Source organism: Musa acuminata, chromosome BXJ2-1 (assembly GCF_036884655.1).
Source record: "Musa acuminata AAA Group cultivar baxijiao chromosome BXJ2-1, Cavendish_Baxijiao_AAA, whole genome shotgun sequence".
NCBI lineage: Eukaryota > Viridiplantae > Streptophyta > Magnoliopsida > Zingiberales > Musaceae > Musa > Musa acuminata.
In genome coordinates this window covers 780736-797304 of record NC_088338.1, presented here as the reverse complement: position 1 = coordinate 797304, position 16569 = coordinate 780736, and the positions used below count along the sequence as shown (strand labels likewise).

Sequence of the window (16569 nt, the reverse complement as noted above, 5' to 3'; positions counted from 1 at the left end):
TTCAAAAATTAATCTTTTCTGGGTCTTAACACAACGAAATATACGTTACCTAAGAGTTAAACAATATTTTAATTCTTGTCATGAAGAACATATATCGTGGCCATAGCACTGCGACATCTGTTTTGATATATAATATTTGGTCTTTATGGCTTTCCCAGGTGGAATGTTGTGACCGAAGCATCAACAATACTTGGAAACATGAATGTGCATCATAGCAGAGTTCAACAATGCAATCTTATTTAACATATTGAGATCCAAACAAAATATGAGAAGAATTCTAGCAAGGTTTTCTTGAAGGACAACAAAGTGGCTGCATTGAATCATACCATGCTTTATTTTTCATTTGATAATTCATGCTTACAGTTAGAAATTTGCCTATGGTTTAGCTCCAGCTGCGACGCGTCTTGTGATGGACCGCATGGTTACAAACTCTTCAGCAGCTGAAGGATGGATTCCCACCTGACATAACAAGCATAGCATTCAGGTTATATAACATATGTCAACATATGCATATAACTAGTATATTGTTCTGCTGCATCTCAACTCCTTTCATCAAAATCTCACTCAAATATTTATCCAAAAAGGCAAGGCCATTGTCACAAATGTAAAATGTTTCTCTCTGGAAACCTGGAAGTTCTATTAAGTATCTAATGTGGAAACCAAACAGTTGCTGCTTCTGGTTAACAACTGGATTGATCAAAGATTGATTATTCATTTATGAATGATGACATGGAACTGGTGGTAAAAGCTCCATGCCTTAGGTCAGAGTAGAAGTTCGATTTAATATATGGGTAACTTTTATGAAAATGACTGAAATTTTGACTTACTGTGCTATCAAATTGTGCTTTAGTTGCTCCGCATTTGAGTGCGACTGCAAGACCCTGTACATAGCAACCAAAAGAACTCATATTATTAGTGAAAATAATGCAAAAATGATATAAAGGTTTAAGATCATCATTGAATATGAAGGTTTAAGACAAACCTCTGTGTGTAATTTTTGTAGAAAAAAAAGGTACAACTTCAGCAGAAAATTTTCATATGATTATGTGCAGATTCTTTATATCAATTACACAGGTTATGCTTGGTCAGACATACCTGCATAATTTCAGGTGCATCTGGTCCACACATGGATGCACCAAGTACTTTATCAGTCTCAGAATCAACGATGAGCTTCATGATTGTCTTTTCTTGCCTTCTGAAACATGAAACATAAGAAAAACTAAATGAGACTGGCACTAGCATAAAATAAAAGATAAGCTTTGCCCACAAACTGGGTCACAACAATCAGACCATGACAAGCATGCACATTCACGAAAAAAACGAATATACAGATTCCTAAAACACAGTATTTCTTCACATTACTCCATGGCAACCGCTGCGGTTTAGTACTATCAGCTCATATATTTCATAGGTTATTAATGAAAACCATGCAAAGAAATGAACATTGAGATACCATGATCAGATTGTTGGAGCACCATATTATAAACTGGAAATTTCATCTATTTTGAGAACAAAAAGAGACTGCACTGACCCAGAGATAGTGTTCTTCATAGGATTAAACGAAGATGTGTAAACGAGAATATCACTCTTTGCTTGTTCCAGAGCCTGCTGCTCGCTGAGACCTACTACTGAAAGTGGTGGAATGCTAACAAACAAGCATAACACATTATGTCAAAACTTACATCAGAAAACTGAGAAAAGATAAGTCACACAGCCCCTTGAATAACAATAAATTTAATCAGATTTATCTTTAAAATAGTACAATGTGAAAACAAAAAAATATAGCAGTGCTATAAGTGAACTCATTGCAAAAGCATAGACCAAAAAACTGTAGTGGCATGGAAGCAATATACAATCCCAAAAAGTGGCCTAATCAATTAACAGTATCATGTGAAAATGAAGAGCTGATACCATTTATGATGAGATTAGTGGATGCAGCTTGGTTGAAGTAACATGCAAAGTCAACACTAACACTGTTTGATTAGGGTTTTATCAAGGTTCGAACGTCAACCTGGTAAACTAACTGCAACCCTCTCTTCTTTTTTGTTTCAGTTGCTAAAGGATGAGTTATATAAATTAGCAAAGAGGATGGGAATAACTTTAGCCTACCGTTTAGATGGGTTTTCTTATCCTGACTTCTCAAGATTAAACTTCTTTAACCAGGTCAATTCAGGTTAAACCAATATATCACCAACTGAACCCTCCATAATTGTGAACCAAATGCAGCTGATGGGTTTTATTTGGCTGGGAGGTATATAGCTCAGCTGTGGATACCAAGGTCTATTGTGGTGTGGTTAGCTGCAAGTGTCCAAGCCACTAAAACTACAACCACGATAATGGTCTGAGATGATGCAATTCAATCTAATTGGACATAGATTAAGCGGTTGTAGCTCGTGTTAGAGCTTAATTTGCTAGAGTGCAAAGTGAATATACACAAGCTGATAACTTTCTAGCCAAAATTCAGTATACATCAATACGACACTAATCATTGCTGGCTTGCTGTCTCATCTCCTTGCATCATAGTACCATACTTTCAGTTGCTGCCCTAAATTAACAAAGGTCATCCATCCCCTACCTTAGCCTCCACCTCCTAGTCCACTCAAATTCTGACAAAAATATCCTAAGTTCCCCTAACATGACTTCTGCTTCTGCCTCTGCTGTCACCCACCTTAGACTTATTTTACCATCATCTCTGCCTTACAAGGCCAGCTATCGACTAACTGCCTTAGTTCTACCAGTGAACCTAAATAACTGATTTTTACTCTCTTACTGTTTCCTATTCAAGATAAATGGATGTTCAAAGGACATGCAGATGATAGCTACAACAATAAATAATAGTGAAAAATATTATAAGGCATGAAAAAATAATTAGCATAGTCAGATTCTATGATGTTTTAGTATGACGATGTTCTTTGATTGTAATAAGTCTGTTTTTTCAGTTGAACTCGATCTTTATCCTTCTTCTCTTAAGGTCTTCCCAATAAACAGAGCATGAATTTCCTTGAAACATGATGTTCTCTCTTAAACAATTTAAGGTGGATGTCAATCCCCTTGTTCTACAGTCAAATTCTAAGATTCATTACCACATCTTTGACATATTCATCATGGTATATAACATAGTGTGTCAATTATCTTGAGAAGATAGCAAGAAGCTACATTAAATGAAGACTTTTATTAATTTTGTATGATGTCAATACAAACAACATATAAAAAAAATCAATATTCAAGTAAAACTAAGCTTCTCCCAAGCATCGTTCAGTAATATATCATATTAATAACTATTTACAAACCCAGGTTCTTCAAACATAAACACAAGATATTGAAAAAAATGACTAATTTGATGATTTTCACAGGCTTTAATGTTAAATTAATGCCTTTAAAATTACATATTCTAAAAAGGTCAAGTACTTTGCACGTATGTTGCAGTTCAGTGATAACAGATTAAAAAAAATAAAAAAATAAGCAAATACGGAAAGATGAGTTGCACTGGGGAGATTTGGTGAGAAAAAACAACCATAGAGATTCCAAATTTATAAGTCATTAGCAAAGATAGCAAAAGCAAAGGTCGCAGAACATGGAAAAGTTTTGGAGTAATATCACATGCAACTGTAATCATCCCAAATTAGAAGGTACTGACTTCAAAGAAGTAATGCTCAAGGAACAGACTTACCAAAACACAGCACAGGGTATGCTAATGTAATCAGGTTTAGTTGGCTGTCCACCAAAAACAGTTTTCTGCAACAATAACTACATATCAGTAATTGCTACAGCCAATCTTCTGCAAGATCAGTAGTAGCTATAAGAAGAAACAATCCATGTATGGAACAGAAGATAAAAAATGGTAATGTATATAAGAATAGATAATCCACTTACGGAAAAGCAAGTTCCTTCCATTAATGCCACAGGAGTCAGATTCATCCGGTTTGTAACATCACCAACAGCCCATATGTTGGGAACTGTCGTGCGAGAATATTCATCTACCTAGAAATGACGACAGAAGATGACAACAATTAGCGAAAATGTGAAGGATCCCATTATAAATTCATAAGTCTTACCAACATCCTTCTGGTTATACTGTCATTGCAGGCATGGTCCCACAAAATGCAAGTTATGCAAACAAGAAACTTAAAAGAACACATTTTAATAGTAGCTAATTTAAGGATCCAAAACCAACACTTCACTTTGAAAACAAAAAACAATCAAACATGTCTTTTATGTCATTGTATAGTAAGAATAAGTGTAGATGGCAAAAAAGAATTGAAAAGCAAGTAACCTTGATAGCTCCAGTTTTATCAACCTCAACACCAACAGCCTGCAAATTCAACCTTTTTGTGTTTGGAAGCCGACCTGCATTTCCCAATAAGACATCAGTAGGATATGGCCACAATGATATGCATTTCAGTCATGCTATGCCAAAGAAAAAGGAAAAGCATCTTTCATCAAACATGGCTGAAGGATATTCAGAATCCTAGTTCTGTCTGGATCAGGTGCAACACTATGCTTATCAAACCTTAGAAGATATGACTGACAAAGAAAAGGACTTGATTATATCACTAACATTGCCTGCTTATAAGGAAACCAAGACACAATACAATATCAACCCCTGCTTATAAATTGCTAATTATATAAATTACCAATGTTATCTCTAATTTCAGACCCAGCACTCGAATTCATTACACTGTTCCATTCACTAGTGCCTTTCAATAACATCACTTTCATTTTGTTGATTTACTATGCTGACATTCTATGTGAAGGTTAGTTCTAAAAGGGACATAATTGGTCCTTCCAGCATTTAACGATATCATGACTTTCACCATACAGATCCTTAATCATTATTCAGGTCAAAATGAATATTATATGATAATTACTTCCTTTTGAAGCTTCAAACATTACCCCAGATGGTCAGTGGCTCACTGAGCAAGCTAAGATGTCAAATTATCTGCAAGATCATATTATGTAAATTATGGAAAACAGAAATTGAGTAAACCTAAGCACCATAATAATTTGTGTGCATAAACTGATCACATAATATGCATATAACAAACATAAAAGCACAATTTCAGAGCATGGCTATCATAGATGTGTAACCAACCTTATTCTACGTGCATCAAGTGTATAAGTTAGCATCCTCGCACACCACCACAGCTACTCTATTGAATCTTAACATTATCCACATTTAAGGATCAAATCACCATCTAATCCATAAGCTGGTAGTCTCCGAAAGAAGAATGAGAGAATGAAAAGATGCACATGCATTACTTCTCCATGATGGATACAACTCAAGTCATAATTCTTCACATGATATGCCTAACTGAACTGGTAAAAAAAATGTTTCAGAACATTGTTGCAAACTAAAAGTCTACACTGATGCAAATAACTGAGTTCCTAATGTACTATAGGCTTAAGCATGCTTTTTTTCATGAAAATAGAAAGTATTCCCATCATACAGATAAAATTTTAGAAGTCCAAAGAGTTTCAGTAGAGAGTGAAGTTTCCAAATTGCTGTTTGACATTTACCTTAAGCAAAGTTTAGAACAATCTCTTTAATTTGAAAACCATGTCAAAAAAAGTTGTCATGTTTCTGAACCCTAGAACATATAGATATGATTATGAATGCCAATTAAACACAATAAGAATGGAACAGTTTCTTACCTGTTGCAAATAAGACAACATCTGCAGTAATTTCATCTCCATGGTCAGTCAGAACTCTTATGCCATCTTCACCATTCCGCAACTAATATGAAATGGTGAGAGTTGAACAGCTTTAGAGTGAAAGAACAGAAGGGTGAAATTGTAATACTGTAAGACCAAACTAATAAATATTCCTTAGGTTAACTAAACCTCAGATAAATTTGTTCCTGGGTGCAATCTTATGCCCCTTCCTTCAAGGTTTTTTGCAACAACAGCTCGCATTTCATCATCAAAACCCCTGCAAAAAAGAGGATCAAACAGAAACAGTTACACACTACAAGATCACAAGAAAGAATGATACATTAATTTAGATATAGCACAAAGAAGAAGAAATATTAAGAAGTTTACATCAAGTACTTAGACATTTTAGAAAATAGATGTTTGTTTGTCATACAGAAAGAACAAATGGATGTGTCTAGAAATTGTTTAACCAAATAGGATGATCTATCATCCAGCTTTTGGAGAACATTTAAATTTTTAATAGCTCAAAGATAATAAAAAAATCAAAATTAACAATTTGTGGCATTTATGCAATGTGTTTTCTATAGCAAAGAAGAAAATTGAACAGGAATGTTGTTTTTAGATGTTAATACAAACAATATATAGTACTTTTAGGGTTTTCTAGCAAACAAGAAATGAAGGACCACCTCCAGATGTGCCCAAATATGCTGGTGTTCTGCAATAATTTGTCTAAAAAAACTGAATAGTTTTAGAGCCTAAAACTACAAGCAGTTTGTCTTCGGTACAGTTTAATGAGACTGTACAAACATTTTATGAAGAAGTGATGAATGACGACAGCCTATTAAAAGCATATCTTTAAAATTTTCTTCTTTAGTGCTGAAAAGGGTATGCTTCAAGTAATATTTAGTTCTTTCTTCAGAAACAACAAAGGTTAAATCTCCTTGAAAGAGAAGATATTAGATAAATGGCCAGAATAGGTATATAAGTAAATGACACCTTAAAGGCAATTCCTTGCGGTAAAATAAGTCTACTTCTGCACCCAAGCCTCGCCATATAGAAGCAAATTCAACAGCAATATATCTGAAACAGATAAGATCGAGTTAGGAAAAAACAACATGTACACAAAAATATTTGCTTTATGCATAAAATGAATATTGTGGGGCATATCCACATACCCTCCACCAAGTATCACGGCACGTTTTGGTAACTCATCTAGGCTTAATGCCTCATCAGAAGTAATAGCCAATTCCTGATATGCAAATATAAAAAGTAGGGCATGTCAGCAAAGAATAAAAACCTATAAGGGCTCGAGTAAACTAACAAATCCCTTATCCTACATTTTATCTCCTATAAAACAATCATATTAAACTTACATGCTCAAAATATATTTTGAAGGACTAATACCATGTACAATTATCAAATGTCACAGAAACAACTTCATGGCAAAAAGATCAGCGACAACTGAAAGCAGTTTAGAATCGACTGAAAGCAGATAATGTGGCTCACATTATCTTAACATACCAGAAGGCATACAGGAGGAACTTGGCATCTACTTTATAAAAAATATTTTCCAAATCCGATCACATTTTCAGATATGGCATTTAAAGTGACTGAACGGACAACGATATGAATCATGTGACCATGAATCATATACAATTAACCAAGATTTAATAAATTTGATAAAGAAGAGGAATCCATGAATTTAATGTATACTAAATAAATGGTCCAACGGGAATAAGAATTTTCAAGAACATTTGGACATTTCTTTTTCTAATATAAGAAACATTTTCAGGACTCTTCCCATGAGCTGAACTAGAAACGGTCATCGGTAATATGGTAGATGTACAATTTAGAGTTGAAGACTTAATGGTGCATGGAGAGGTAGAGGGAGACTAGAATAGGCTTTACTAGAAACAATAGAATAAAAAGATATTTATATGCACTAAGATTTAGTTAAATATGACACATTACACAGAGCTCAATGATGGGAAAGGATGCACATGGCCAGCCTCAAATAGCTGTTGTGAAGTAAAGCTACATGTGGCCAATGGATGAGTAATTGGCACAGTTGACTCTAGTAACACCAAACTCATTAACACGATCCTATACAATTGACACCAATTTCCTCGACTACATTTTTGTTTAGCTTTAATCACCTTGTGACACAAAATTTGCTAGGAGCGAAAATCATGAAAAGGTTTTGATAGATTTTACATATCAATATCCTAAAATATTTAATTTCATCCTCTCTACAGTTCTTCTGTTTATGCAAACACATACCCAAAAAATGTAGAAACAAGAAATATATAGGCATCAAAACTTGCAAATCCACAAAGCAAAGGAGCTCAACTACAGAATTAGAGTATTGAGAATCGAGTCATCGACAATGTCAAAATGTCTGTACAACCCTTAAAACGCTAAAAAACTAAAAGCCATATGTCCTTGTCTCGTGAAAATTGCATCAAGTGATTACCAATCAATCGGCATAATTTAAAGTTGAGAGGCACATCTGCTACAGTGCTCGGTACACCTGAGTGTACCGCTTGGTACACCTGGGTGTACCGAGCGGTATACCATACCGTACCGGTACCGAGCCCGGGTCGAAACGCCGGTACGGTACGGTACGGTACGACGAACCTTGGTTGAATCTATATTATACCATAGAATTTTAAACTTTAAGGGTCAGGAGAATTACCATTCTGCATATGTAATAAACCTCAGAAAATTTTCATTTCCAAAGTAGAGACATGTCCTACTTAAGTTCAGTCCCTTATATTATAAAACCAACCATCTAATTTTTGATGTTTAAGTCAGGATATACTCTACCAAACATCTAAATTTTAATATTTAAGTCAGGATATACTCTACCAAACATCAATGGTATATCCATTTTGGTGAATTTTATGTATAGGTAAGAAGCCACAAATTTCTTTTTCATTTTTTAAGCACTCAGGGTGCTTCATAATTCAATTAATGATAAAATCTACAATCCTGAACTACCAGTTACTGTTTTTAGGCTGGTATAATGCAAAGTATATCCATGTGTATAATAAATTGTTTAGTAACTTTAGTTAAGCAGCAGGTATGCAAATGTAAACTACATCAGTATAAAGAGTGAGCTACAATTCAATACCATCTCCAAGATGACTAGTATGAACATATCATGCAAGAGGACCAGCAGTCATATAAGTTAGGATGTAGGCTTTAATATCAAAGATCACATCAATGCAAATTGTAAAAGAAATTTTGGCTATGTTAAACTCTGGATTGTGCCTATGATAAAAAAATTATCATTATGAAAATCTTAATAGCACTAATCTTGAAACACATGGCATGCTCATGACTCACATTCACTAAAAGCTGTTTATATTCATACAAGGAGAAGTAAACAATAACATCAGACATTAACCACATGCAGATAAAGAAAATTTAATGATTTAGATATCAGACTGGACTATTTATAGCGCAAGTACCTATTAAAAAAATTATATGTTACAATTTTGTCAAAAACAAAGATATAACGAGACAAACCTCTCCTGGAATATTTACACGCTGAGCACGACTACCAGTGGCAATCAATATATGCTTTGCTGAATACTGCTTCGTTGTACCATCCGCCTGCGTCACTTCTACTAAATGAGCATCTATCAGCTTGCCCTCTCCTTCAAACATTGTTACACCAGCATTTGATAATAACCTCTTGTATATTCCATTTAACCGAGTGATTTCCTGTGTCTGTATGTCAATCACAGAAGAGATCAGTAAGTTCTTAATTAAGATGATTACAATATAATGTTCAAGTCTATTTAACAAATATTTTGGTCTCCAAGGAGCCATAACCAGTTGAATCTACACACGAACATCAGAGATAGTTTAGTAATGAAACAGAACTATCAGTACAGGATAACATGCAGGTCATATCATCAAAGCATATGTGAATTACGTTAAGCAAACTTCAGCAGTAAAGGGAGAAAGTTCATCAAATTGACAGGATTCAAAAAAGTATGTCAAAGTCCACAATAGAATGAATGTGTAGCTATTGATGTTACAAGCCAGCACCTAGTGGGACTGGGACATATGAAAAAGTCCACAAATGAAAATAACATTAACAAAGTGCCATGTTGCAGATAGCATAATACACATGAGAGGTACATGCAACCTAGTCTTTCTTCGTTGTTGACAATCCATAAAGAACCACAAATAAAACTTCAGAAAAATAGAGTTTCAAATAACTTTAATGTAGTACAAACTTCTGAGGTCATGTTGCAAAGTGCCACAGGCAAATGCTACAGAAATGGCACCACATGCAGTTTGATCTAAGCCATTAACTGTATTGAAGATGGCCACGGAATTCCATTGGTAACAAGAAGATGAGTCATTGGCCGGACAGGTTTACATACAAGAAAAACATAATTTCAAGGCTATAGAAGCTTAGTTATTGACTCTTATGAAATCTGCCATTCTGGTGAAAATCCAAATACCAATTAATTGTTACAAGCTATTTTACATTATTTTCCAAATTCTAGATGAAGTAAAAAGCTACTTCAGAATTCATGCATCTGGATAAAACCACGATCAAGGGTTACAATCATACTCATTGGTATGAAATTCATGCACAAAGATGACAAAGTGGCATGGATGAACACAGTCTCACTTGACACTGTATGCCAAGATTCGAAATGATAATGCACACCTATGCACAGTAAATTCAAATTTGTAAGGTCAATTCTATTTGTGAAATTGGTTCATGGTTACTTACACATCATGTTGTGGCCAAAGGGTGCAAACCATATACATACATGCGAAAGAGGATTCATAGCTTCCTTTAGCCAATGTTAATTTAAAGAGATATTAATGTAGATTAGCTATCTGAAGGTTAAACCATTAATTTGAAATTGTAAATGTAGTGAGTGTACATCATGGACAGCAGATATTAATAATACAAAGAAATACAGAGAAGAGGAGAAATCAGTGTTGCCTTAAAAAAAAGGGAAAATAGAAGTGGCATATAGAAAGAGGATAAAAAGTTCTGTTGTATTCTCAAAATAAACCACAAAACTGGCATTCCTATTACAGTATTATTCCTTATGAAACATTGAAAATTCTATAAAACTACTAAAACTATTCCAGAACAGAAGCATCTAAGCAAGGTTTCAAAGTTCACCCATTTCAGTAACCTACCAGACTGGAATGGTACCAGTACACCAGGGCGTAATACTGACTAATACCACCCAGTATCATTCAAGTAAAGATCAAAGTTTGTCATACCGTGACATATCGCCTAGTATGGGCAGTGCATACTAGTATGCCCTATCATATCATGTGTCGGTATGTCGGTACATATTGTATCAATGGCCAGTCGATACATCGATACAAACTGAAATGACAAACTATGGTAAAGATATTAAAAAAATTAAAATAAAAGCTATTGTAATGGTACCGACTTATATTTTTCAGTGTGGATACTTGGACAGGTGAATACTACATCATATTGACCAGTATGGTCCAGAACTAAATGCTTTCATATCATTATTTAGTAACCCAGTTAATAATGGGCAAACAAAAAAGATACTCAAGGAACCGATCAGCCAGTTCTGTTCCATCTCTGACTTCTGTCCTGACTCGAGCTGTAATCAACCAGCCCTATCAAATTGATGATAAAGACTCCTGAAGCCCATGAAAAAATAATGCATGGACCATTGACTCTATTAATAGATATAAAGCTGGATATGGATCCAAAATAATCCTAAAACCTTGGACTGCATGCATAGACTATCCCCACCTAATGGGAGGCGAACAGAGAATGGAAGCAAAATAATAAGAGCATCAGTCAAGTTTTTTATTCTGACCTTATTGTGCAAAAGTTTTTTCCAATTAAAGTCAACTTGATCACTGAGCTCCCACCCAAAATTTCTACAATCCTGTAAAGCAAAGGCCACCTTGACATGTTAAGCATCGAAAATCATATACTGTGGTCCGAAAAGGTAAATAATGAATTTCCATCAGAAGGTGAAAATAGAGAACATGAAAGTATAACTGTCATATATTGCAAGATCCTTGATTGCAGAACAATGAAAACCAAAATTATCAGTCATACTAGAAGGATTTCATGTACATAATAAACTAGTTTTGGTGTATTTGTTTTCACTATCTGCAGCCGTGCATATAAACAAAACATTTTTCTTCCCATTTCCTCCTTGAGAGTCAGTATATTCTGAAATTTAAGACCAAAAGCATAAATCGGGCATCACATATATAATGCAGCACCCCACTAACAGAAATTAAATTTAAACAAAAAATGTCGCAATATCCTTTTAAAGAACCACTTTAGAAGCCAGTGCTGGAGGAAAAGAAAGAAAGAGAAACTAGTTTGCAAAAATCTACTCCAAACATATGCATCAAGCCACCGCAAACACGATTCAATTCCAAATAACTTCTTCTACCTTTCTGTTAAATCCTTCATAAGAAAGGTACACATAGCTAGCAGGCAAACCCATTGTTCCCCAAGAAAATAAAAAGCACATTATAAAAGCTGCAGGAAACAGGACATGCCAAAAAAACAATCATGACCATGACTACAATAATACATGACACGTATTAGAAGATAGTGCTTCGTTAAGCCTCTGCACCAGGGTTTGCCGTACCGAGCCGTACCGCCCGGTACGGGCGGTACGTACCGGTCCGACAAGTTGTCGGTACGCGGACCGCCCTGTACCGGTCCGCACTGTAGCAGTGCTACAGTAACACTGTAGCGCACTCGGTACACCCGTACCGTACCATACCGAGCATGAGTCGAAACGCCGGTACGGTACGGTACGGCGAACCTTGCTCTGCACCTATAACAAATTGTTGTTGTTTATCTTATGAAGAACCAAGGACATAGCAAAAGCTTTACCAAAACTTAGCCTTCAAATTTTAATTATGTGAAGAAGGATCAAGCAATGAAAACACCCACTCAAACAAAAAAAAAGACAAAAACAAAGAGGTGTGCCAGAAAAGATATCACTGTGGCCATGCCCAGAAAAAGACAAAGGCATAACATAACTAATGTCAAAATTATTCATGATAATCTAGACAATTTGCAGGAAAATACAACGATATCCTGTAGTCAAGGCAACGATTATAGACACATAATAACCGAGACTAGAGCAGCCTACAACCAGCCTCCCAAATCCAATATCCCAACCATACAAAGAAATCTCACATTAACATATCTAACCATTCTGCAACATTGAAGAAATTAGAAACAAAGACAAACATTACATGGCATACATGGCATACCTGTCAAACAAGCCTAAAAAAGAGCAGTTCTTCACCTAAAAAGCATAACCTCTAAGAAATCAACACATCAACACAGAGACCAATTGCATTTTTGATCAAACACAAGAGACAGCAGATTCAATAATATACAAGTGTAGAACTCATGCTATAGAACATGGTATAAGGATTAAAACAAGTAGCATATAAATAACAAAAAAGTTACACCCTACACTCAAATCATAAGATAAATGATGGTTCTTTCCCAAATATTACCAGGGTTCAATAAATTTAGGCCAAAAAATATTTAAGGAACTGATAATGGCCAATTAGTTGATGTGCCTTGGGAGTTGGGGTCATGGTAAATTTGCTCCTTTGCAATCAACATGAATAGAATTAGAGTCACAAATATAGTCTCTACTTATAAAATTAAGGCTGCATATATTAACTTTTCCTAGACCGAGACCCAAATGATGTGAGCGTTGTGCACTAGAGCACCCTTGAAATGGTCTCAATCGATCGCAAGAACCATTATCACAAACTTCACATCCAGCATCAGGTTAGCACAGTCAATTTTTTTATTGTGTGGAAAAAAATGTTAATTCAGTAAATATTTGTGAAAACTGCAAATAATAAATATTGAAGTACAATAACAAATGGGAAACATGAATGCTGAAATTGTAACTTTAATTGTGACATACAAATCTATCTATGACATTCACAAATAGTTCATCTAATTTGTTGATGATTTGGGAATGATCCATACACTGATAATCTCGCAAATCAAATAAACCACAGAACAATTCACCCATGGAAGAAAATTACATATGATTCCCTAAATTTTTCAATAATGGTGAAATTCTATGAGCACCAATCATTCATCTTTTTTTCACACAAAAGATCATATGCTTGTGCCAAATGGTCCAAAAATATTTTTATCCCATAGTGCATCAGGAGTTCGGGACTAGAGAAGCCTAAACCAGCAGACAATATAAACAGCAACCGTTAACAGTAACCAGAAAATAAAGTGATGAAAATAGTTGGGAGCATGTGTACATTTATGGATAGAATACAAAGAACATAGGTATCAGAAATCCCTGAAGCAGCTTCCTATTCGAATTACTGCCAGGGAGCAGAGATATAGGATATGCTTGCAGTCACATCTCACAAGCCAGAATTTGCTGAATAGCATAATATTGGGTTAAAATTAGAGCAGTTTAAATATGTGGCCAAGATCATACCTCAAATTCACCTCTAAACTGTGCACCATAAACCAGAATCTTTTTAGGGACACATCCACGTATAACACACCTGAAAATCATATGAATTATGAGCAGAAAGTGCAATTTCTTAGCTTCCAAAACCTTCCTATCAAAAAGGAAAAAATAGAACAGTTGTAGCAAGCATAAGCTATGGATAGGACTATAGAACACAAAGATTCTATAAACCAAAGGCACACACAACTGACAGAAAATCACTGGAGTTTCTGTAACAAAACCAAACACGTGTGTGTTTCTATATCAAAACCACAAAAGAAGGAACCAAAGTTTATATATCGAAACCAAACACACACGGAACAGACAAAAGATCACTAGAGTTTCTATACTAAAACCAAACAAATGAAAGCAGGAGCAAAAATCAAACTTACGTTCCACCAATTCCTCCAATGACTTCCGAGCTGATGGGATGAAAAGGAAGCTCACAAATGGCAACCTGCATCATGATTTTACAAGCAGGCATGTGAAAATTCAAATCAACTACTAACCTACCCAGAAGAAGTCTGAACTAATGAACCAAATCGTATCAAACAGGTCAAATAAACTGAAGACTTGAAATCAAATAAATGTATGTGCAAAGTCAATAGATTTACTTCCCAAAGAATAATCTCCTCCAATAGCCGAGTAGCAATCCCACTTTGAAGCACAGACCACGAAGTAAATATCGAAATTAACAAAAGCAAACCAACAGATGCAAAACAGATAATAATTTTTTGCTATAATTGGACCGTGACCACAACACACTGGTTACAGCTATCCAAAGCTGGGATCTCTCTCTAAGCTAACAAATCATCATTCACATACTATATGTTAGTTTTCACGATCATACAGATTAAAGACCAGCCAAACCGTCGATTGTAAAACTCTCTTGAGATAAATCATTCCCCAAACGCACAAAAGATACAAAGTAAAGATTTTTGCAAGGAAGAAAAAGAAAAGGGAAGCAAAAATAGTCGTAATCCCTGACCTTGGCTCCAAAGGAAGCAGAAGTCCGAGAAGCTCGAACGCCGCCGCTTCCAGCCCCGATGACAAAGAGGTCGAAATCATACTGTTTCTCTTCTTCTATGGTCTGGCCGAGCTCTCCATCAATCAGCATCTTCCGCGCCATGACGATTCCCCGTTGATTCCAACCCCAACCAGACGAACTTCTCAAGAATGTTTCAGACCGTGATCAAATGGATTCAGATGCTCGGAGACAACGCAGAATTACCCAAAGGAAAAGAATAGCACGAGAGGCACGAATCCCGATCCCGACCCGATCGGCACTCCGTCAACCAAATCCACCGATTGCGAAGTAGGCAAACCGAAACTGGACTTCCACCGATAGGCAACAGTTCGATTTCGAGACGATACGATCGCTTCCATTGTATCTTCCAAACCTATCTATCAAACGGCTCCTAAGGTTCCACGTAGTATTTACTCTATCACCCATTTTCAATTTTTGCCCTCGAAATTTACCCAATGCCGTACCCGATTGTTTGATTGGATGATAATTCGCCGCTCGAGGAGGCTCCACTGTACCGAAACGCAGGGCGGCGGGCAAGACGTATATAATCAATCTCAGCCGTAGAATTTTCCAATGAACGGATGGGATGTCGCGATCAGGAGAATCACCTTAATAAGTGGCTCTTCGGTCAATCAAATGGTCGAGTCTCTTTTATCGCATCACCACCGTTGATATCGTTGTGGAAGTCGATCTCGTCAAAGTAAGACTTTGCTTCGGAAGGGACCGAGAGAGGAGATTTAGTTTGACGTTGACTAGTAAACAAAGGGTCGAAAACGTTTTAAATGTGGATGTTCATGTGGGGAAAATGTTTTAGATGTTGATGTTTATGTTGGATGAAGCCGTCGGCGCTGCCCTCATAGGAAAAGGCCATTGTCAATCTATGATACTCGTAGTTCTAATGAGAAGATTTTCGCATACCACTTGTTATATGTAATTCTAAAACTGAGTTTATTTTGATTGAGTGGTGAAAAAAATGATGTTGGAGGAAGAAGATATATGTTCATTCTTACATTCACAATGAACTCCTATCATCTAAAACATTTAAGATATTCTTCAAATTCTTCCTAGATATATGATCATCTTTTGAGGTATTACAACATTTTTCACAGGTATTTTGCTTCCTTACAAGATAATCTTCATCAATCCAAAAATATCCATGACCATCTATTACTAAATTAAGTTTATTTTCAACATCAAAATGATAGGACAACTTGATCCTCCAAATGGAGGGTGGATAGCCATTGGATAGGGCTCCTCCTCCTAGATTTGGCCAAATGCTGGAAGACATCATCAGTGAGAACATTTTTAAGTCTCAATCTCAATGATATACTATATTCATGTATTTCTTTCCCCCCTCCCTTTATTCTGCCTTTACTC

At 35.7% G+C, this 16569-nt stretch overlaps 1 protein-coding gene across 1 annotated transcript; it reads right to left on the bottom strand.

Annotated features, from left to right (window-relative positions):
* Nucleotides 1-217: 217 nt before the first annotated feature.
* Nucleotides 218-15574, bottom strand: LOC135598321 (glutathione reductase, cytosolic-like). Its single transcript, XM_065091919.1, has 16 exons — nt 15154-15574; nt 14558-14622; nt 14151-14220; nt 11502-11573; nt 9184-9387; nt 6828-6901; nt 6649-6732; nt 5842-5929; nt 5653-5734; nt 4274-4347; nt 3874-3981; nt 3671-3735; nt 1532-1645; nt 1096-1195; nt 828-881; nt 218-459 (listed from the first exon to the last, which is right to left on the bottom strand). Exons 1-16 carry the CDS (start codon nt 15292-15294, stop codon nt 376-378), a joined length of 1479 nt encoding a protein of 492 aa, XP_064947991.1. The 5' UTR covers nt 15295-15574; the 3' UTR covers nt 218-375.
* Between the last annotated feature and the right edge of the window lie 995 nt (nt 15575-16569).

Coding starts and splice junctions, on each gene's coding strand:
- LOC135598321 (XM_065091919.1), bottom strand. CDS start 15,294: ATGGCGCGGAAGATGCTGATTGATGGAGAGCTCGGCCAGACCATAGAA. Junction 9,388..11,501: donor AAAAACTTTTGCACAATAAG/GTCAGAATAAAA, acceptor ATTGACATACAG/ACACAGGAAATCACTCGGTT. Junction 460..827: donor AAGCACAATTTGATAGCACA/GTAAGTCAAAAT, acceptor TTGTTATGTCAG/GTGGGAATCCATCCTTCAGC.